This window comes from Talpa europaea (assembly GCF_964194135.1).
Source record: "Talpa europaea genome assembly, chromosome: 3".
NCBI classification, from domain to species: domain Eukaryota; kingdom Metazoa; phylum Chordata; class Mammalia; order Eulipotyphla; family Talpidae; genus Talpa; species Talpa europaea.
This window is the reverse complement of record NC_140069.1, coordinates 52,859,517-52,882,991: the sequence shown is the minus strand read 5'-3', so window position 1 is coordinate 52,882,991 and position 23,475 is coordinate 52,859,517. Positions and strand designations below refer to the sequence as shown.

The following is a 23,475-nucleotide window of genomic DNA, read 5'->3' as shown; positions in this document are numbered from 1 at the left end:
AGTATTTATTTTAATTTGAGGCTATTAAGGTACCAAACTCCTCAGCATTCTTTTAATTTAACAGGAGACCATGTGGAGTGAGCCAGGTCAGGCTGGATGTCCCAGCTGAGATTCTAGACCAGGCTCACAAAGCCACCATTTACCTCGTCTGTTGTCAACTGCAGGTGCAAACTCAGTCAGACCAGAAGGGCATTCAACAGCTCCATGGCCTCACAACAGTCAAGCCAATGTGTGTCACCTTAAGCCACTAAATTTGGAGTGGTTTGTTTTGGTCATAGCTAAATGCTACAACTGATAATTTCTTTTCTTTTCTTTTTTTTTTTTAATTTTCTAGAGGCATGTCTTATTTATTTATTATTTGTTTGTTTGTTTGGTTTATACATGCACTGGGTACAGTCAGAAGCGCGGGAGGGTGAGAGAATTCACCAGAGCCAGAGCAGGGAGCAGAGCAGGCAGAAGGACCGAAGTACACTGCTGAGGGGAGCAGCGGGCGGCAGGAGAGGTCTGCACACCATGTGGGACCCTCCTCCGGTGGCCGGGGAGCAGCCGGGGATCGAACCGGCGCCGCAGAGGCCGCAGGTAGCTTCGCAACCCAGCGCTCAACCGCTGCGCCACCAGGGAGGCCCCAACTGATAATTTCTTTAACAAGTTCTTGTATAAATCTTATTAATGTTAAATGGTTTAGAACCACTTACCTAAAAATCTACGAAGTTTCATCATATCTAAATGGAAGTACTCAATTAATCCGTGAAGACTAAATAAATGAAAGGTTAAACTTACTAGACTATTGCCTAAAAAGAAAAAACAGGAGATATTAGGAAATACAAGCAACATTACATTGTGCTTCCACTATGCTTTGGAATATAAAACATATAGACTATTCATTTCTGTATTTTTTCTATCTTAAATATATCTTCTTATTTTACCAGATATGAACTTTAAATATCACATCTTTTTTTCCATTCTAAGAAAAAACAATTTTTGGTTTCAGTTGTCCATAATGAAAGAACTAAAATAAACATTATTGAATACTGTTTTTTTTTAATGGATAGTAGAATCTTTGAAAATTGGTTCACAGTAGTTAATTCAACTCCACAAAGCATCTAAAAATACGGCTAACATCTGCTAACATCTGCTCTTCCACCCTGCTTTAACGGAAAGGCCTGGCCCATAGCAAAGTGCCTTGGTTGCAACACTATTAATAGGAAATTATGCTTCTTGTTTTAATGTTAACTAATATTAATGATTTATTCTTCCCTCCCCACTACCAACTCTTAAATCCCCACATGATCCAGTAAACCCACTCCTAGGCATCTATCCTGAATTCATCCATTGTTTTTTGAGTTCTATGAGTGTTATTGTAATTGTTACTTTGAACTCCTCTTCAGGCATCATCCATAAGTTCTGCTGGATTGAGTCTTCTCTTGCTGATTTTCTGTACCTGCATTTGTGATATGTTCTCCTGTCTCTTCTATTTTTAGTTTTTATGAATTGTAATAGGGGTTGACACTGCTGAACACTGCTGTCAGTGTTCAGACAATGATAACATAAACATGATTCTAGTATTCTCTAAAGAAACCCATTACTTTTACTAAAATATATGAAAGACCTATCCCCACATCAAAGAATTTATGTTTATATTTATGAAGGATAATAAAGATCTAGTGGGCTAAACGCATTATCTAAAACTGTCAGACACCCTCTCTTTGCAGCTACTGAAGTGATCAGAGAATGGTACCAGCAGAGGATAATAGCTGAAAAGAAACCAGGGCAGTGGGGCACCAATGGGTCTCCTCTTGAGCACCAAGAGGTTCACCAGGGGTTCAAGCTTGCTACTGTGCTTCGGGTACCAGTGTGGTAGAGACCCATAAGGCGCTATAGCCCAGATATTTGGTCTAAGTTTTTCATGTAGCCTCATATCACCTTCTAGCTCTAAGCTATGTTTAAACACCAGATAGAGCACTGGGTACTGACTGAAGTTGAAACAGAAGTTGTTCTCTTTTCTTTTTCAGTACAGAGTCTTATAATGGAGTATTTGTTCCTGTTAACAAGTGCTTAAACTCTGTTTATGGAAGTGTTCAATTTTTTGTCTTGGTTTTATCAGGTGTTTGGATACACCACCAGCCTGTAGCTCCAAGTAGTTGTCTTGTCTATGAGGAGACACAGCTAATCCACCCAGGTCCTCCCCATCCATTTGTGCACCAGCTGTTTTATACTGGTAGCCTCAGATCAGTAACTGTCACTCTGCACCCCAATTCCTGCAGCTGTCCAACAGAGTACCCTCTTGTCCTGGGCATTGACTCTGCGTCCCCTTATCCAGTGCAGTGCCAGGTCTCCAAAATCTCCAATATTGTCACCTCTGAGGCAACAACACAGGGGTGCTCTGTACAGCAGCTGTCCCTCCTCTAGTGAGTTGTGGTCCACTAGTATCACCGTCAACACAGTTCAATTAGTTTTCCCTACTCCTTTCTACTGGACAACTACTGTATATTGTAGTTGTCCATTTACTTTTCAGGGGTTGGCTTGGTTCTGCCTCAATTTAATAGTTGCTTATATGTGGAACAAGCAAGCCTGTTGTCTTTACTCTGTCACTAGCCTGCCAGACTATGCTTAATTTTAAACATACAGGACTAAGAGGGGGGATCAATGACTTCTTTGCGAACAAAACTCTGAAATGGACCACTTGCCTTTCCTAAACTTTCAGCAGCAGAAAATCTGATAGTTTCTGGCTGGGTGGGGGAATCACAAAAATAGGTAGAATTCTATCACTACGAATGCATGGTCAACACCACTGAGAAGTTGCATGTTTTTCTAGTAAATGGTTCTTTCACTTTTAAAAATGCCTGTTTTCAACTTCTCTACTCCTCTCAAACTTTCCACACAGGCATTTCCCATTCACCCGCATCAGGCTTCATAGAAAAATTACAAGTCCTAAGTTTCCTTTTTTTTTCAAAAGCCATCTCCTCACCCCTCCAAGGCCCATCAGCTATATCTACCACTGCCTACAAACACACCCTGAGAATCAAAATAGTCTTCCTTCTCTCTCCTTATTGTCCTAATAAACACCAGCATCAGACATGCTCTAGATTCTCTTAAATGTGAAACAACCAGGAATCTCTGGATTCTCTTGTTCCCTCCAGTTATCACCCCTTTGTTTCCCCTACACAGCTAAGTTCTTGAATAAGCTGGCCTACACAGAGGGGTTATCCTTTTCAGCTTCTACTCCTTTGTCACTGACAACTGGACACACCTCAAGTACAGGAATTAGATTTGGAAAAATTACTTTATAATGTCTAGTTTTCTCTTCCAAGGTATAACTCTCCATTTCTTATACTTTCTATTATACACCCATTTGCCATATTAACAATTAAGGACTATGTTTTAAAGGGCTATGTGTTCATAAACTGCTGTCAGTGTTCAGACAATGATAACATAAACATGATTCTAGTATTCTCTAAAGAAACCTATTACTTTTACTAAAATATATGAAAGACCTATCCCCACATCAAAGAATTTATGTTTATATTTATGAAGGATAATGAAGATCTAGTAGGCTAAACGCATTATCTAAAAAACTATCTTAACAACTGTCAACAGTAGCCCATAGCTAAGGAAAAAGTAAATTAATTGGGAGAATATTGCCATTAGCAACACTGGAAAGAATTTTTTAAGGGATTCTTAAAAAAAACAAAAAAGCCTAAAGTATCACCTTCAAACAAAAAGGATGACAAATTTCAAATCTTTTATTTTTAAGAAACTAAAACTTAAAATGTTTATTACTGATAACTGCCTAGTGACACAAACATAAGCCCATGTGTTCCAGACCCATTTGTGAAGAAGAAAGTGATCTTTCTCTTATTACTATAACAACTGACTTTTTCTAGGGCATATTCATAGATATTTCATAAGTATATTCAAGTTATTAAACGGTTCTCCCAAATTTATTTTCCAAACCTAATGAAACAAATTACCAATTTTCTGGTTCTAGGATAGTTTTAGGAAAGTTACACTCTAATTTTAAAATATTCTTTTCTGGAATCAGACTAATTACCTAAGAAATACATGAGATGTCCTCCACTAAGAACTAATCTATTACAGTGTACCCTTCCCATACTGAAACACTACAAATTAACATTACCAACTGACTATTTAAATATCAGTGAATAAGAACACAAGTCACTGAAACATTTCAAAACAAGTGATGCTTTGGTGAACAATTAAACAAGAAACATAAACAAATGAATGTATTTCTATATGGAAATGGAAACAAATACTTCACTGAAAAAGAAATTTGTTCCTGTAGAAAACCTACTCTTACAAAAACAGATCAAAAGATAGAGAGCTGCCAACAGTGTAGCACCCTTGATAGTTTACTTGAGATAACAACTAATGAATGTGATTCTAGACAGGAATTGGCAGGATTAGGCTCCACCATAACACAGGCCTGACAACAAGGGTCCTCACACACTAGGTAGCTTTGGAGTAACAAGTCATATCATGTTGGACCTCTCACATCAAACATCGAGTATATTCTACCAGACAACAACTACCTTCTTCCTGGCAGCAGGAAAGTTGGGGACCATCTTTGCATATATCAATGCCCTCTCTCCAATATCATTTGGGAAATTATCAAAGTGAGAAATACAGAAAGCACTAGATCAATAGGCAAGAAAGGAAAACTATATACTTGGGCATGATATATGTGTATTATCCAGAATTTATTTCAGGCTAAGCAGCTTGGAAAGTAAAGCAGTTCTAACTACATAATACAGATTAAGGGACTTTCTTTTGCCCATTTGTTTCCCTGTATTATCTCTTCATTTACAGAAATCCCAAATTTTGGGCAGCTATAGTTAACTGCATATAAAACCATCTGTAAAATCAGAATTCGGTAGCTAACCACAATGGTTTCTTCTCTCCCACCATCAACCCTAAGTAACCATTCAGCCTTTTCCACAAATCCAGTTCAAGGAGTGGTATCATCAAAGGGAAAGCAAAGTGCTGGATTAACTATGGAGATTGGCAGTTATTACTTCTGCCCATCCTATATACTGTCAACTCACTCCCCTTTCCTCACCAAGGCCCCTAACCAGAAGGATTTGTACTTAAAAAAATTCAAAAATACAATAAAAAAGATCAATTTCAGTGAATGACTAGTATACCAGTAGACTAATAATAGGCTGCAACTGTCAGAGTTTTTACATGGTAAAATTGTTTTATCTATATGGGTATCTTGAGATAATTACTAAAATTATAGTATTGTTGAGTTAGGAATAAGTTTTCTAGACCACGTGATATTTCACTACTTAACATTTTCAAAAAAGCATAAGGCTAAAGTGAAGGGCAACTATGTAAAAGACTCTTGTATGTGAACAGGTCAAAGTGAGGAACAGAACAGTCACCAACCGTGAAGGAGAGATGGAAGAAAAGTAGAAAGACAAAAAGGCAGGGAAGCAGGTGGAAGAGAAAAATTTCATTGCTTTCATAATTTGGCCTATAATCTGTCTGATTTATTTTCTGTCAACAAATAGAAGGTGGTTATAAAGGTATTTTCACTATGCATGACCACCCTGCTTGGGGAAATAATGTACTAATATTAAACAGTTAAATCAACCTAGATTCTGAAGGTAGTTTTATTTTGCTTGTCTATTTTAATATTTTGCTTCCTTACAAAAGGAGATTTATTCCAAAGTATAGTTAGAAAAAAAAAGGCCATTTCAAAATAGAGCATATTTATTTCATTAAAATCATTTTTGAAGAGTCAAAACTGATTTCTTCTCAGTGTGCATTCCACTCTGCTTCATTAATATAAACACATGTATACAAAAGGGGCAAAGTCTAGTTGAACTACATGCACTACCAAGAATTTTGCTAAAAAAATAACTTAAATAAAAATGATCTTCAAGGGGAATCCTGTTTTTGTTCCCAACGAACAAGTTTCTGTCCTAAAAGAGAATGAGGAGACATGAACCCTTACCCCCAAAACAAAGCAAAATTCGTGAGGGGATAAACAAATCAGAATTACCGATGGTATTTTTTTCAAGCCACTCTACATTGTTTAGATTGCAATAAGCCCTCCTAAGGAAGCTGTAAGCACTTCCACATCTCACCACAGAGAAGCAGTGCCAGAGGTAACCACTACTGATGATCATAATGTACCATATTTCTCAAGTGTGCAAAGAAAGAAGAGCCTCAGAACCACAATGCTAGAAGGTAGGACTCCTGCAAAAAGGTCATTAGTCTAACATTGGTGGCTGGCAGAACTGAAATACATCAGAGGATGTCATTATAAATGGCATCATTCAAGGAAATCAAAAAGGAAAAATCAACTGCATAATGAGATAATAATGTTCATGTCAGGTTATTAGTAACAGTGACATTAATTTGTAATTGCCAAATGATGATTTTTCTATACCTACAGATAGATCACTAAAAGAGGGATAAAATGATGCTCCCTCTGCCAGTAGAGGGCTCAGAAGTAAATGAAAACAACCCACCAATGGCCATATCATTAGCGCAGTAATCTAGAGAACATGTTAACTTGAGTTAAGTCAAATTCTTCACTTACCATTTGTTAGTCTATCAAATAGAAAGATATCAAAATTCCAATTTCCAACCTTTTCCAGCATACACTGAAATGAAAATCAAACATTCCTACTGTAATTTAACTTCAAAAACATTCTCTGTCGTTTATAGCTAGTTCATAGATTTGATGAAAATGGAAAGTGGATGAGTTAAGAATGCTAGTATCATTCCACTTTTAATAATGACCTTTCCAACTGGACCCAAAAAAATGTCCACAGGGAAAACTCCATTTAAAAAAACAAGTATTTTGTTTTTCAATGATAATGAATGTACAGGTAAGGTTAGTATTTCAATTTATTTCTATCCTCTCATGAACTTTCAAGAATTCTAAAGTAACATCACTGAAGTGTGGTTTATAAATTGCATGATCTAGAAAATAGATTTTAAAAATCTAGTAAAAATAAGCTATAATAGTTTAATAACTACTATACTCCAAGTACTGTTAAAGGGTTATATTTACTCTTACTATTTACACAAATAATATCAAGGAAGCACTGTTTTCAATCTTCATTTTATATACATGAGGTAACAGGTAAGCAGACTGATTCTAGAACCTAGATATCTGACATCTATACTATGTTAAAATATTACTTGTTTTTTTAAAAAAACATTACCAACTTACGAATATTTATATTCTTTAATATCTGTATAAACAACTAATGACCTTAAGACAAATAAGTAAAAACTAACTTAAAAAGTATTAGAATCCCAAGATTATTAAAAATCCTCATTTGGTTAAAAAAAAAAAAAAGCTTATTTTACTTCCACCTTTGTTAAGAAAATTCTTTTAAATTATACAAAGAAAATTATTTTCACAATCACCAGGTTCAATTAAAAAGTGCCCAAATTCTCCAACTATTCCATTGATGGCAAGAGACTATGAAAACATCTGAAAGTAAAGAAACTAATTTCCTGTGTTGGGTCTACCTTTACCCAGCTGGATGAAATTCAAACATGTCCTTTATGCTCTTTTGACCAGTTTTCTAACTTACAGAATACAGAAATTAGATCAGATAACCCACCACGTTCTTCTCAGGGTTAAGATTCTTATGGATTAATGTTCTGTTGTTACCTAATGTTGTTACTTAATGTTATAACAAATGAAAATGTTTTCATTATTTCTCAGCTACTACAGAAATTTCTCTTATTCTATAATACCTACTTATAAAATAAACACAAAAGAAAAAATATAAAAAAAGTCTTAACTGACTTTCATGTGTAAAAATAGTTTCTATAAGTACCATACAAGGGAAGAAGGCTTCATTCAACTTATTAAAAAAGCATATTTTCTTTAAAAAAATTATACACACCTTGGCTTGTCCGTTATAATCATCATCTAAAATGTTTAGAGAATTTGAAACAGTAGTACCACGAAAAAATCGTGAAGATCTAAGATAGCGCTGGAAACTTAGTAATCTTCTGATATTCCTTGCAGATACAGAAACTTCAATTTCAGATTGAGCTGAAAGAAAAGGAGTTACAAGTGAGGATAGCAAATCAAAACTGCGCATATATACGTAATATTTAATCATTATAACACATTTCAAGGAGAGAAGAGGGACTTTATATTTTCAATAAAGAAGCTAAGAATGAAGGGGTAAGTTTTGACAGCACTCAGAAAGCTAATGAGTAATGTGGCTGGCTGAATAATCTTTCTTTAACTGCCAAAAATTATCACCTCTTACTCCGTAACTTCAAGACACTGTGTAAATATTATGGAGCAGAAGGATAAAATCTAGTTTCAAATCTACCTTTCATAATGAGATGCCAAATTCCAACTTACATATGAGACTTTAACAGTTACAAAAATTCTAATGAGGTACCATTTCAAATATTTTCTTAACATATTTTATTTAGAGAAAAAGGAAATGGAATGCAGAATAGTTTATATTCTGTAAGAGTTCTAAAATCTAGGGATAAAAATTGTATGCGATGAAAAACTCTAGAAAAGATGTGGTTCCACACTGGAGACTGCTATGTTCTCTTGTAGTAAGTCTAAGATAGGCATTCCTTTAGAATATGCCAAAGTTTTTCTGAGCAACAGATAAAGTAATAGCCATGGGTTAAAAGGTACCTTGTAGGAAAAGTATGTTACCATTTAATTCAAGAACCAAACTAAACTCAGCAAAATATTCATAATATAAAACATGAAAATGAAGACTAAGGATCAACAATTTATCTCTCAGTTTAACTTACACTAACAAAATCACCGAGTGAATGGCCTGTAATCACATATAATCTTTCGCGTGGCCAGTCACTAATTCCTCTATTAACTTCTACTATCCTGTGTTTTCTTACCTATTTAAAAAATGGCAATAAATATCTAATTCAAAGAGTACTGGACTAAATGAGATAATAGATGATTCAGATATATAGTAGTTATTAATAAAAAGCTGCAATGTAAATTGATGTTGATGCCCCTAATTGTTCCAGGTAATTATCCTGAGCTCCAAATCTGATTATACTGCTCTAAGTAAAAGTTCATTGGCACCTCATTATCTTAAAGTGAACTTCTCCTTATCCTGGAGCAAAAGACTTCATGTTCAGATTCTGGCTCTCTCTAGACTTGACTCAGGTGCCACCTTTCCTAAGATTCACATCTATAACCACATTCCCCTTAAAGAGAAGCACCTCCTCTAGGCTGTCAAAGCTCCCAACAGAGACAGTTATCAGGCTACTGCTGATATGGTCTTATATTTATGTGTCTCAACATGCAGTGACCGCCAATGTAGGCACAAAATATATTTTTCATTTCTGTATCTCAAAGCCTCATAGTAGTACCAGCTAGGTAGGTACAAAATATATTGAGTAGATGCAAACTGTTTTTGAAGTATCTGATGAGTTTTGAGGTTCCCATGTATACACATAAGCCAGAAGTAAAATAATGCACACAGGTATGTGGTTTACTTCCCTGTTTTTCACTCTATTCAGTGTAAAATAGAAAGTACCTAAAACAATTATGGATTGAAATGCCTGATTTTTTTTAATAATAAATTTTATTTTTATATTCCCCATACAATTTCAACCCCTCCATTCTGACCCCAATCCCTCCCCTCCCTCCCCCCACCCCACAAAAAGTGTCTCTGGTTCATAATTTTTGTTGATTTTCACTTTCTTATAGTTATTCAATTTCCTGGTCCCTTATTTAAGTTTTCTAGATTCCTGCTATGAGTGAGACCATCCGATATTTTTCTTTTTCTTTCTGGCTTATTTCCCTGAGCATGATCCCTTCCAGCGCCATCCATGTTGCTGCAAATTGCATGTGTTTATCTTTTTTAAATGCTGAGTAATATTCCATGGTATATATGTACCACGTCTTCTTGATCCAGTCATCTATTTTTGGGCATCTGGGCTGTTTCCAAAGCTTAGCTATTGTAAATAGTGCTGCTATAAACGTAGGGGTGCAGGTGCTCTTTGGAATTGATGTTTCTGTGTCCTTGGGTAAATACCTAGGAGTGGAATTGCTGGATCATATGGAAGCTCTATGTTTAGTAGGTCCAGAAATCTCCACACAGCTCTCCATAGCGGTTGGACCAGTTTGCACTCCCACCAACAGTGCAGGAGAGTTCCTTTTTCTCCACACCCTCGCCAACATTTGTTGTTGCTAGTTTTTTTAATATGTGCCATTCTCATTGGTGTAAGATGGTATCTCATGGTAGTTTTGATTTGCATTTCCCTGATTACAAGTGATGTTGAACATTTTTTCATATGCCTGTTGGGCATTTGCATTTCCTCTTCAGAGAAGTTTCTTTTTAGCTCTTCTGCCCATTTTTGGACTGGATTATTTTCTTTGCAGCTCTTTGCAGATTTTTGTGATCAGTCCTTTATCATTAGTGTTGGGTACAAAAATGTTCTCCCAGTCGGTGGGGTTTCTCTTTGTTTTTGTTATTGTCTCTTTTGCTGTGCAGAAGCTCTTTAATTTGATGTAGTCCCAGCTGTTTATCTTTGCCTTCACTATCACTGCTTTGGGTGATGTGTCTGTAAAGATGTCTTTGATGTGCAAATCACGTAGCATTTCGCCTATATTTCCTTCTATGTATTTTATGGTTTCAGGTCTTATGTCAAGTTCTTTAATCCATTTTGAGTTGATTTTTGTGTATGGTGTGAGGTAGTGGTCAAGCTTCATTCTTTTGCATGTAGCGACCCAGTTTTCCCAGCACCATTTACTGAACAAACTTTCTTTGCTCCAATGCATAGTCTTTGCTCCTTTGTCAAAGATTAGTTGATCATAAATCTGTGGGTTTATTTCTGGATTTTCTATTCGATTCCATTGGTCTGTATGTCTGTTCTTGTTCCAATGCCATGCAGTTTTGATGATTATGGCTTTGTAGTATAGTTTGAAGTCTGGGAGTGTGATGCCTCCATTCCCTTCTTTCTTTTTAAGGAGAGCTTTGGCTATTCGGGGTTTTTTGTGATGAAATGCCTGATTTTTATCAAAGTGTTTTACTTTAAAAGGGCTAGACCCATAAGGGTAAGCTACTCAAATCAAGTGATTACATTTGAACAACAGTAAGCTGAGGAAATGAAGGTAGACTAAGTTCTGCGAAAGCAATGTTGCAAGTGCTTTGCAAAAAGTGTTTCAGTTAGCCTTTAACTGTCTCACAAGATAAATATTACCCTCTACTTTATGTAAGCAAACACAAATCTACAAAAAATAATTTGCCCAAAATCATACAGTCAATATAGGGTGACAACTGGCATTTAAAATATAGATCTGTTTGCGAAGCCTGTATGCACAATATTACTCATAAGCTTTTAAAACTGTACACCTACATTATTACTTACCCTTAATAATAAAAATTCCATGCACACTATTATTCAAAATGTCCTTCCTTAGATGAAAGTATGTACAAAAGAAACAGAAGGAAAAAAAGCAAATGCACAGACATATTAACTACTTAATTTGACTCCTTTTGTCTTATTTCTAGGAAAGAGTGGACCCAGAAGAGATGTAATAGAATGGCATGAATATATGGGAAACAGATGAGAATTAGTTAATACAGCATTAATACTACCATCTCTGTATTTATAAGGTATTTCAAAGTTTTACAAAAGCACACTCACACCTGCTATGCCATTAGTAATGCAATCCTGTGAAGAAAACAGTTTATAATTTTTTGTCCTATTTACTTTTTAATTGCAGTAGCATTATGATTCTGTCCATCAGGTATCACCCACCAAGAAATCACCCATAGTCAACCACCATTATTTTCCTTCTCTCTTACTTCCTACCCCACCCTTACCCCTTCCCCTCTTTGGATGCTTCAGTTCTTTAGTCAGTTTTCAAAGGCTAGCCTTTAAGGTTGTCTTTCTCTAGTTCTTGGGTTTGATTTCTTAAACCCCATGGATCAGACATGAGACCCAGCAATTACACTTCTTGGTATCTGCCCAAAGAAGACAAAAATGCTAATTCAAAAGGAAACATGAATTCCCATGCTCACTGTAGCACTGTTCACAAAGGCCAGGATATGGACACAATCTATATGCCCCCAAACAGATGAACCAGTTATGAAGATGTAGCATGCATGAGCACACACACATAAATACAAATGCAATGGAATACTACTCAGCAATCAAAAGGGATAAACTCATGTCATCTGTAGCAACATGGATGGAGCTGAAAGAGGTAATGCTAAGTGAAATAAGTCAGGAGAAAAACACTGGATAGTGTTTTTAATGTTACAATGTTTTTAATGTCACAATTAAGTGCAATACAGAGAAATAAAATCAAGAATCAAAGAACTTTATCATTTTCATTTTAAAAAATGTCACTATAAAACCCAAAGTAGAAATAGTAAAATGCATTAGAGTCAAAACCTTTGAAAAAGGTTGCATAATATACTTATTCCTTTCACCTTGGAAAAGTACCTAAGCATTCAATGTCATGAACATGACTTTATGAGCATTCCTTTCATTATCTTAAATTACAGAAAAAAATTAATTTTATCTCTGGCAATAACATCTGTGTGTGTATACATATCCACACACTAACAGTAGGATCACTGCTTTCAAATTAAATGTCCAAACTAACACTCTTACTCTTAAAAATAAATCTGAGAATTTTCTGGAGAGAGCAATTGCATAAGCCCACCCCTCCAAACCCCGCAATGAACGTGTCTCCTTTAAGGAGAAAACACCAATAACACAGTCCTAAGCTATATTCTGATACCAACATGGCAGGATTCACACTCAAAGGTTAAGAGAGCTGGGTAGTGTCTGGGAGATAGTGGTTGTACCTTTCTCCAGCTTAACTCCTATTTTCTGGAGGAGTATTGACAAGTTATCATTCTTGATGTCTTTTTTTTTTTCATTTGTGATGTCTTATTTCCCTTAAATGAAAATAACTACTTTTAAAATCCTATAACCTCTTCCCTGAGATCTTGAATTTGTGCTCTACAGTGAAACTATTGCTGCATTTTATTTTTTTGCTAGACACAGAAATCTTGATTGATAGGCTACCCCACACTTCACTTTCTGGTCACTAAAGTTGCTAACAAATATCAACTGTGAATACTGAGGATTCCTTGTTTATGCTCACAAGCTTCTCTTATTGCTTTTAAAATTCTCCCTTTGTCTTTGGTTTCAATAATTTAACAAAAATGTATCAGTGTGGAACTCTGAGTTTATCCTGCTTGAAGTTCACTGAGCTTCTTGGATGAGTATAGTCATGTCTTTTAACAGATTCGTCTAATTTCAACTATTTTGCCCTCAAATATTTTTCTGTCCTTTTTCTTGCAGGGCCATCTATGATTCATTTATTGGGATCTGCTAGTTTTCTTTTTCCATTTTTTCTTTTTATCCTCAGATTAGATAATTTCAATGGTTTTATCAAGTTGACATGTCCTTTTATCTGCTTGCTTAAATCTTCTGTTGAATCCTTCCAGAAAATTTTTCATTTCAGTTATTATACTTACACAATCCAGAAGTGAATTTCCTTTATAATTTCAACCTATCTTTAGAAATTGATTGATTTTATACATTTTCCTGACTTCTTTAGATCTTCTGTCCATGGTTTACATTCACTCATTGAGCATTTTTAACAACTGATTTAACATCTTTGACTACTAATTTCAATGTCTAGGATTCATCAGGGATGGTTTCAATGAAATTCTTTTTCATATGTATGGGCCATACTTTTTATTGATAAGCTCGATATTCTGAGTATTATAGTGGGCTAACTCTGAAATCTAATCTCTTTCTCGCAAGACTATTTTTTATTATTGTGGGTTAGATCAGTTTTGTGACTTTTCCAAACTATTTTTGCCTTTGCATGTCTATTTGTCTGTTTATTGCACTGTTTAGTGATCACTAACATTCCTGTTCTATCTCTCCAATCACCTCTTGACCTGACACAGATTTCCTTAATGTCTAATATCTAAAAGGAGTGGGAGGAGCACTTGGGATAGGTGCTGCTCGGTGAAACCTCTGGAGATAATATCAAAACAACTACTTCCCTGAAGTAGTTCCTTCAGAGAACTGCTACACTGGCTTATATACCACTCAGTATGTTTTGAGGACAAGGTATCCAGTGCCTACCATGGCTTCAGCAAGCCACTTTAGCCTGAGGGCTGTTATCTCCACAGGCTGAGTGGCCAAAGAATTAGAGGATATCCACTGTTTTTGTGTATAGTGTTCAATTGCTAAAGAGCAACAGACTCTCTCTTCACCAAATACTCCCCTAGATCTTAAAAGAATCTAATCAGGGTCTGGGGGCTGAAATAATTGATTCTACTAGGCAGTTTCTAAATTTAATTTTTGAATAGACACTTGTGATATAAACATTCTTATAGCTAAATCCTTGCAATAAAACTCTCAGAAGTAGAACAAGCACACAGAGACACAATTTAACAGCTCTAAAATACACTGCCAAACTGGAGAATAAGTTTTCTAGAAGAAAAGCAGAGATGTTTTCAAAACTGTCCTAGAATAGCTTCCAACGTATGATCTAAGAAAAGTGATCAGTTACATACATCAAGGATAAAGCATGGAATCATTTAAAAATGCCTTGCTTCCCTCTTACCACCCCCTCAACTGTACCAGATCCACTACTGTTATTAGAAATAAAACTATTAAATTGATATAAGCAAGCAGAAGAAAATACTTCAATTTGAATAATTAGTATATTTAGGAATATATAAAAGAGGATGGGGAATTTAGAAAAGAGTGACTGAAAACTACTACTTTCATTCAGTGACTAAAAAGCTCATTCTCTGACAACATTACATAAAATCTTTATTACCAATATTTTAATGAACTTATTCTATAACATGACACCATTATTTATTACGCAGCATCAGAAACAACCAATTTAAATTACCTTTATTAAAGCCCAACTTCCACCAAAGTAGGACTACTTATTTTAAGATCCAGGGTTTGTTTTAGTTTACATGGTTACCAACATTCCAGTCCAGCTTATAAAACCAACAGGGTTCGGTGAATTAATCAAGTTACTATTAAAGAGCTGTTGGCTTTGCTGATTCTTCTAAAATGTCACATTATATTACAAGCTGACTATGAACTAATCAAGCCCCCTACCCCAAACTAAATGACTGTTATTATTTAATGATCATAGAAATTATTTTCAGCCCTTCACTCTTTTTTTTTTTTAATAGAGGCATGCTTTATTTATTTGTTTGTTTGTTTGTTTGTTTGTTTTTTTGTTTATACATGCACTGGGTACAGTCAGAAGCGTGGGAGGGTGAGAGAATTCACCAGAGCCAGAGCGGGGAGCAGAGCAGGCAGAAGGACCGAAGCACACTGCTGAGGGGAGCAGCGGGTGGCAGGAGAGGTCTGCTTGCCATGTGGGACCCTCCTCCGGTGGCCGGGGAACAGCCGGGGATCGAACCGGCGCCGCAGAGGCTGCAGGCAGCTTCGCAACCCAGCGCTCAACCGCTGCGCCACCGGGGAGGCCCTCAGCCCTTCACTCTTAAATTGATAGTTTCTCTGAGCCAAGAAATAAAATGTAGGATAGTAGACAAATTTAGAAACTATGTTTTTTCTCTTGCTTTCCGCTTATATTAGAAAGTGGACAGAAATACAGGTAATAAATTAAAGAAACAAAGGGCTAGAGAATCAATACAAACTGACTATCAACCAAAAGGTATAATGAAAGATGTCATTGATACTTAGTGTAGACAAGAGGTTCATAAGAGAAAAGCCTTTTGATCTTGAGACTTGACTATTTGCACTAATGGTCCACAAGAGGGAGCCCTGAAGCCACTATATCTACTATCTTAAAAATCATAAAGATGCATAAAATCCTGTATATGCATATAACAATGAATTATCTTTGGAGACTTTACATTTTTTAATGCATAGTTGTAAGGTTTTAACTCTAGTCTAGGGCAAGGTTAGGCAGTTCCCCTCAAAAAGAACCAGAGTCACATCTGAAAGACTATTGTTAACACTGAATAATTACATTTATGTACATCTATGAGAAGTTTTATTAGTAGACTTTTTATTTATACTTAACATGCATGGATAAAAATGGAGAAAAAACATCTAAGTGCTTAGAAAAACAGTCTCCGATAGAGTAGCATGTGTTGCTATGGAGAGGCAGTATAGCGCCGTAGAGAAAGACATGCGGTTTGGGGTTACACACCTGAGATCGAATCTCAGCTCTGTGACTTTCACTAGTTCTGTGACATCAAGAAAGTTATTTAAGATCTCTGAGCCTCAATTTTTTTCATCTGTAAAACTCAGCCTCTCAAGACTTATAAAAAATTAAATAAGATAATGCACATAAGGTCTTTTGGGGCAAAGAATAAATGGCAATAGTTATTTATTGTAGATATCAAATATTTTTAAACACATGAATTCACACTATATAGTTTAACAAAGTCAGATTTATTCTTTAATAGCATAAACTTCATCTGAAGGTGACTGCATATTTACGTACTACAAACATTTAAAAGATCTCAAAATATACATACTCTCATCACCTTAAAGAGTCCAAAGTTTATTACAAATAAAAGTGAGCCATTCAACCTAAAATTAGATCTGTATTAACTGGAGAAGAAAATTCCTTAGTAAGAAAGAAGGAAAAGAAAGTATAAAGGCCTTAATGTGTAACATACAAAATAAAGCTTAAAGTTAAATCACCAATTTCTCCAATTCTCCAAAGGCCAAGTGGAATACAACTACCATTAAATAGCATGAAGATTAAGGTTGACTCCATAACTAGTCCCTACTTTATACTATGAAGTTAGAGAGGACATCGAGAAGATATTCTATTCTTGCAATTTGGGATAAAGAAACATCAGTAGTTAAAAGAGGCATTTTACAAACACCTGGAAGCTAGTTAAGTTCTTAAAAATGCACACTGTGAACAGAATGGTATTTTTTAAATTGATTCAACATAGCAGTAATTATCTCTAAAAGAACTGCTTGCTAAGGGGATTGTACAGGAATGAGGTAGGAATATTCATGATGAAAAGGGGGGAAAAAGACATGAAAAAGTTTCAAATGATATACCCATGAACTATTAGAGAAATGGTGTTTTTGAAACAATCAAATAGGACTTAAAGACAAATGAGTGATTATAAACAAACCCAAACTTAATAAAAACTCTAGCCAAATCATGACCTTAGTCTGCAACCACAGCTATAAGGAGAGGCTGGCGTGTTCACACCTGGATAAAATACTAAATTACAAATGATGAATGGCCACTTTAATGGATAGTTAGATCAAACAAATAATGACTGGAAAAAATGTTTGTTTATAGGAAAGCAATAACGAGGCAGTACAGTATGAAAGTTAAGAGAACTAAAAGAAAAATTCATGGCTAAGGGAAATTCCTAGCAAACAACTTCATGCTTAAAGTGAAAAAGAGAGCAGTAAAAGCTTCCTAAAATAATAGATTCTACTCTTGAGTGAGAGTTACTGTATATTAAAAATCTAAGACAATAAAGTCAGTATGAAATACACTTTTAAGCTCCAATTACACACAGATACAGATGTCCTTTCTGATCATGTAAGTATGAAACAAATATTCAGGTCTAATACAGTCCTGTTAGGTACACAGGAAACAACCCAAAATCAAATATACATGCAAAACAAAGGGAAAATTTATCAAAAGTTTTGTTATGTTTTCATAGCAGAAAACTGTAATAAAGACATGAAATATTTCATTCCAGAAGGGCAGAATCAGCCTGAACATGGTTAACTGTTAATACAAATGGGATTCTACAAAATCCCACTGGTAAAGATAAGACAATTTTAGTCAATTTGATTAATCAGTTTGATGCAATAAGAATGTAAATGATCTCTACTATAAAGCAGACTCCCAGACACCAGGAATAAAAAAATGAAGATTAAAGGCCTAAAAATTTAAGTTTTTATGTTAACCTGTAAATACCTTAAAATGATCCCTTGCTGCCATAGTATGGAGTGGAACAGTGTTAAAGTAAATAAAAAGTTCAAGATAATGGCAAAACACATTTACATGGGATAGAACATTACCATGTAAAAGAAAATGGAAAAACCCATATTGTGTGAACATGAAAAAACTGTCGACACTGGCTGAGAAAACAAGCCTTACAGTCTGGGTGAGATCAACAAACATTAGTTAATATCATTGAAAAAAGTAACTGTCAATCTGGCAGTTTCCATTCATAATGATGCCAGAAACTTTCAAAAGAACACAGATTTTCTAGTGCACATGTGGAACGGACTTATAATTTTAAGATATTGAAGATAAAAATAACAAAAAGAATGTCTTATGAATTATGTAGACATATACTGCTTAATTTCTAAATATGCAACTTTTTCCTAGATATTGTATTAATTTTGGTTCCTCTGCAACTAAATGTCATAGTTCCTGTATGCCAAGACAACATGCTTTGCATGATTTTTTCCCCCAGAGTATTTATTTATGAATAGAAACTATTCCTTAGTCCAAATATTCATGCTTCATAGTTCAGGAACACAAGTCAGTGACAAACTCCCCACGAAGTCAGGCCAGAGAAATCCTTTATTTTTCAGAATCACTTTATGTTCTGAAAGATACCAGTCTTCTTCAACTCCTCAAAACCTTTCCTGGAATCAGTTTCTGTAGAAATCTGCATGTGCCTTTTTTCCTGGTTCCACCACAGTAAACTTATAGAAAGCTTCAATCCCAGGGATGCAATGGATGCTCCAACAATATGAAAATGCAGGTTAGCCAGAAAGTCATATCTGAGGATCTGACACAGCACTAGAAGTCATGGTGTAACTGATCACTGTGGCACCCAGAGGCTGCAGGGCAAGGCAGTTTTGTTGGGACTGAGGCCTGCTAGCCTCACCCTGCCATCAGCAGGTGTTCCCACCTCCTACCCCTGGGCCCCAATAAGGCCAGCTACCAGCATAGCTCCCTGGAGCCCATAGGCCCATGAGCCTGCCCAGACCTGAGTACAGGATGGTTTGGGCAGCAGGGGGCTTTCCCCTTTTATATCTGGCTCCAGAATCCTGAATGGACCAATCAGGTTCCAGCTCTCCAGCTGTCATGCAACCTTGAGTTAATGTATTCAGATTGAATATGGAAAATGAGCTGATTGGGGCTAAATGGTCCAATCAGATGCTTAGGATTGAAAATGGTCAAATCAGGCTTGTAGGGTGGGGGACCCTGAAAAGCAAGGGCCAGCTTGAATCATCCTATTCCTAGCCACCGAAGAAAGAAGACAGATTGTGCGTCCAGCCTCTGAAGAGGACCATCTTCAAAGAAGTCAGTCAACAGCTGGTTTTCAGAGGAAGCATTCATCGGACCATCTTCAAAAGAGGACTCTGCTCCTGGTCTCCAAAGGAAGGAGGCAGATTCATCAGACCACCTCTGAAGGAGGATTCATTCTGCTCCCAGCCTCTGAAGAGAGAGAAGCATCAAGGATTGTTCTGGGGATGCAGTGGAACTCTGCAGACTTCTAGATGACTTCCAGACCTCCAGCACTCCATAGACCTTCACAGATGCCCTGCCAGAGCACCTGCCTCCAGCTCTGCCTCTGATATTATCGGCAATGGCACTGTCGGACTTGACCCAATGTTTCAGTGAGCTGTCCACAGCCTTTTGTTCTCCAATACCACCTCCTTGTGCCGCTGAGTCCGTTGCTGTCTGGCCCACAGCCTCTGGTCCTCTGGCACTGTCTCCTGATGCTGTTGAGTCCATCACTGTCTGGTACAGCATCTGGTCCTGCCTCAGACTGCTGCTGTGGGCTGCTGCAATGCCACTTCATCTCGCACAAGCAGCCTTTGTTTGGGACTTCTGGACACCACAGACACTAACAAGGTGAGAAGCCAGCCTCTTGTGGCCTTAGAAACACTTTCCTTTCCCCCAAAACCCTGTTTGTTAAAGAAACACTGTTGTTGACCACCGAGCGGTCTTGCAATTGTGCAACTGTGTGCACAGGTGAGAACCCACTGACAGTCACCTGTCACTGTTGTAGCACTGCATTTTAATGCTGTTTGAGTATTGTTTTAAGTGTCTTTAGTACTGGCAGTTATTCTCCTCAACATGGCTGTCTTCTACACTAAAGGAGAAATGGAAAGTCATTTTGCATGCCCGAATTCCCTTTAAATTTTGGGATCTAGACTGGGATCTGTTTTGGGATCTAGACTGTATTCTATATCTATGAGTATATTAGAGTGTATTTTATCAGTATGCCACACCTGCTGTTCCTGGTGTAGTATTTTACAAATATCAATCAGATTAAGCTGGTTGATACTGATTTTCAAATTTCCCAAGTCTTCTAATTTTTGTCCAGTTTTGTAATCCTTATGATAGAGCTTAAAATCTAGCATTATAAAAAGCAAATATTTATTATATAAAATATAATTTTTAGTAAAAAAATAAGTGTTTAAATTTAGGAACAAGACATAAATACTTGCAGATCTTAATCCAGCCTACTGAAAGTCAACTACTCAAGATGGAAACTGAGGACAAGATCTGAATATAAACCATAACTTTTATTGATTGCACACTTTAACAATACGATACTTTTAAAACTTTTGCAGACCATTTCAAAATATCAGTAGAAAATTTTTAAAAAGTTACAAAAATAAAAAGTGGAAAGAACACGATCACATTAGGTTTCCTCAAATTTGCCAAATGACATTATATTCCATTTGCTTTATTACTTGCAGAAGTGTGTGTGCATGTACATGTGCATGTGTGTGTCTGTCTTTGCACTCTTCATTCTTTTTGTAACATTTCAAGATAGGTTAAAAACATATGGTCTTCTGTCCCTAAGTACCTCAGTAACAAAAAAACATTTCATATTACAAATAAGGCCAAAATGCTGGTTTGGTTTCTTTCCTCAATTCAGTTTTAATAAATAATCTGGGTCATACAGGTGGTGTTCAAATGTTTTTAAAGTCAAGCAAAGTAGTCTCATTTTTATTCTTTAACTTCCATTATATCATGACCCGTTACTTTTTATTTTGAGTGCTATCTTCCTCTAGTCACTCCTTTAAGATATTTAGCAGTTTATCTATTTTATTATAAAGACAACTCCTAATTTGGTTTTTTTTAATTTATTTTCACTTTCAAATCTTCACTAATTGATTTCATCTTTCTGAAGAGTATTTGTTATTCTTTTACTAACTTCTTGAGTTTTGACTACTTAATTCTTTTTTTTTAAGATTTATTTATATTTATACAAGAACTGGGGTACAGGCCAATGCACAGGCGGGCAAGAGGATTCACTGGAGACAGAGCGGGGAGCAGAACAGGCAGACTGACAAAATACACTGATGAGGGAGCAAAGGGCGAGCAGGAGAGATCTGCCTCACCATGTGGGATTCTCACAGGTCGGCTGGGGTCGAACCCACGATGCAGAGGCTGCGGACAGCTTCACAGTGCAGTGCTCAACCGCCTGTGCCACCAGGAGGCCCCCCCCCCTTTTTTAAGATTTTTAAAATTTATTTATACCAGAACTGGGGTACAGGCCAGGAGTGTGGGAGGGTGAGAGGATTCACCAGAGACAGAGTGGGGAACTGAACAGGCAGACTGACTGAAACACATTGCTGAGGGGAGCAGCGGGGTAAGACAGGAGAGGTCTGTCGCGCCATGTGGGTATCTCCACGGCTGGCAGGGATCAAACTGGCACTGCCGAGACTGCGGACAGCTTCACAGCGCTGCGCTTAACTACCTGCACCACCAAGGAGGCCCTTGAATACTTTATTCTGTCTCAATTATTAATGAGAACAATTTCCTCTTTGACTCAAAAACGTACTATTTCAGAGTTTTTAAAAAATTCCACATGACCAGCCCTCTTTGTTTTCTAGCTTTGCTATTAAATTCTAGCTTTAGTCCTATTTCCCTTGCTGCTCTCCATTTGTTTCCTTTTCTTTGCAACAAAACTCTCCAAAAGAACTACCTGTACTTGTGACATTTAAATTCTCTATTGTCTCAAATTCACTCTAATCATCAGGCTTCCCCTCCCAGCAGCTCCACATTGCTAAATCAATTCTCATTTTCATCTTATCTGATTTATCAGCATAGTATAGCACACAGCTACTCCAAAATTTGATTTTTTCATGTATTGTGTGAATAAGGGTCAAGATTAATAAAATTTTCTGTGTAAAGAATACACATTTTTGTTAGATTTATCCCTATATATCTGACCTTTTGTTGATATACATTTAAATTATATATTATTTCCACTTTTCTCAATCTGCTTTATGGAAATATAACTACATATTGACTTTGTAACCAGAAAACTGTAATAAACTCACTTTTTCAGTCCTAATAATTTCTAATACATAATCAAATCATCCAAAATAATGACACTTTTTACTTTTCCAATTTTTATATCCTGAATTCATTTTTCTTGAATTACTGTATTGTCTAGGGACTTCGAAAACTATTTAAAAGGTGATAAATGGCATTCTTGATTTCTTAGAAAATTTTAAAACTGCATCATGAATATGTTTGCTATAGATTCTACTGAAAATCTTCAGATTACATAAATTTTTCTCTAATCCTATGTTGCTCAGAATTTTGACAAAGAATAAATGTTGAATTTTATCAAATTTTTTTTATATATATTGGTCTATCAGCTTTACTCCTTTGTGGATGGCACCTTTCCTCCAATTTGGTAAATCAGAATGACTGGTTTTTGAATGTTAAACTAGTTTTGTATTTCTTGAAAAATATAGATTGTATCAAAATATATTAATCTTCCTATAAACTGCAGATTTAATTTGACAAAATAAGCTATTCCCAAATAGGTTTGTATTTGGTGAGATTTGGCAGGTTATTTTTTGGGTCCGGAAACACTCTAAATTGGTTCCATATTAATTAATGATAATAGAAACACACACACACAAATTATACACAATCCATACCAAATTATATCAAATGAGTCTTCTACTTTTTGATAGTGAGGTAAATCTGTACATTATTTTGGCTATATTGTTAAGCAATATCAGCTGTAATTTTCTGTTCTTGTCAGAGCCTTTGTCAGGTTTCATTATCAAGATTATGTTGCCTTACATAATAAGTTGCGAAATGTATGTCCTTTTATCCTATTTCCTTGAAAAATTGTGGATGAAATTTTAGTTTGATGGTTATTTTTCTACATCACTTCAAAGCTATCTTTCCTTTGTTTTCTAGTTCTTTTTTTTTTTTCCTGTAGAAAAACGAAACAGTCTTTTTCTGGCAATCTTATGGTTATTCATTTAAAAGTAATAACTGTCTTTTTCTCTCATTACTTTAAATAGTTTCTCTTTGAGTGTGGTTTTCACAGCTATGCCTGCAACATCTTGGTGTGGTCTTCTTTCATTGCTAGTGTGCATAAGATTCATAAAACTTCTTGAATCTGTACCTTAATGTCTTTATCAAGCTTCAGAGATTTTTTCGGTTGTCATCTTTTCAGAGATTGCTTCTTCTGCTCTATTCTCCCTCATTTCGCCTTCTGGGAT

General features: G+C 36.0%; 1 protein-coding gene across 2 annotated transcripts in view; it reads right to left on the bottom strand.

Annotated features, from left to right (window-relative positions):
* The window catches only part of PDE7A (phosphodiesterase 7A), a gene marked incomplete at both ends in the record, with an annotated part of 95,022 nt that overhangs the window by 13,381 nt on the left and 58,166 nt on the right, over positions 1-23,475 (bottom strand). For both annotated transcript variants that reach the window (XM_084229647.1, XM_084229648.1), the window contains 3 exons: positions 696-791; positions 6,569-6,632; positions 7,896-8,047. In XM_084229647.1, coding sequence (XP_084085773.1) covers positions 696-791; positions 6,569-6,632; positions 7,896-8,047 — 312 coding nt within the window. The remainder of the gene's footprint in view (positions 1-695; positions 792-6,568; positions 6,633-7,895; positions 8,048-23,475) is intronic.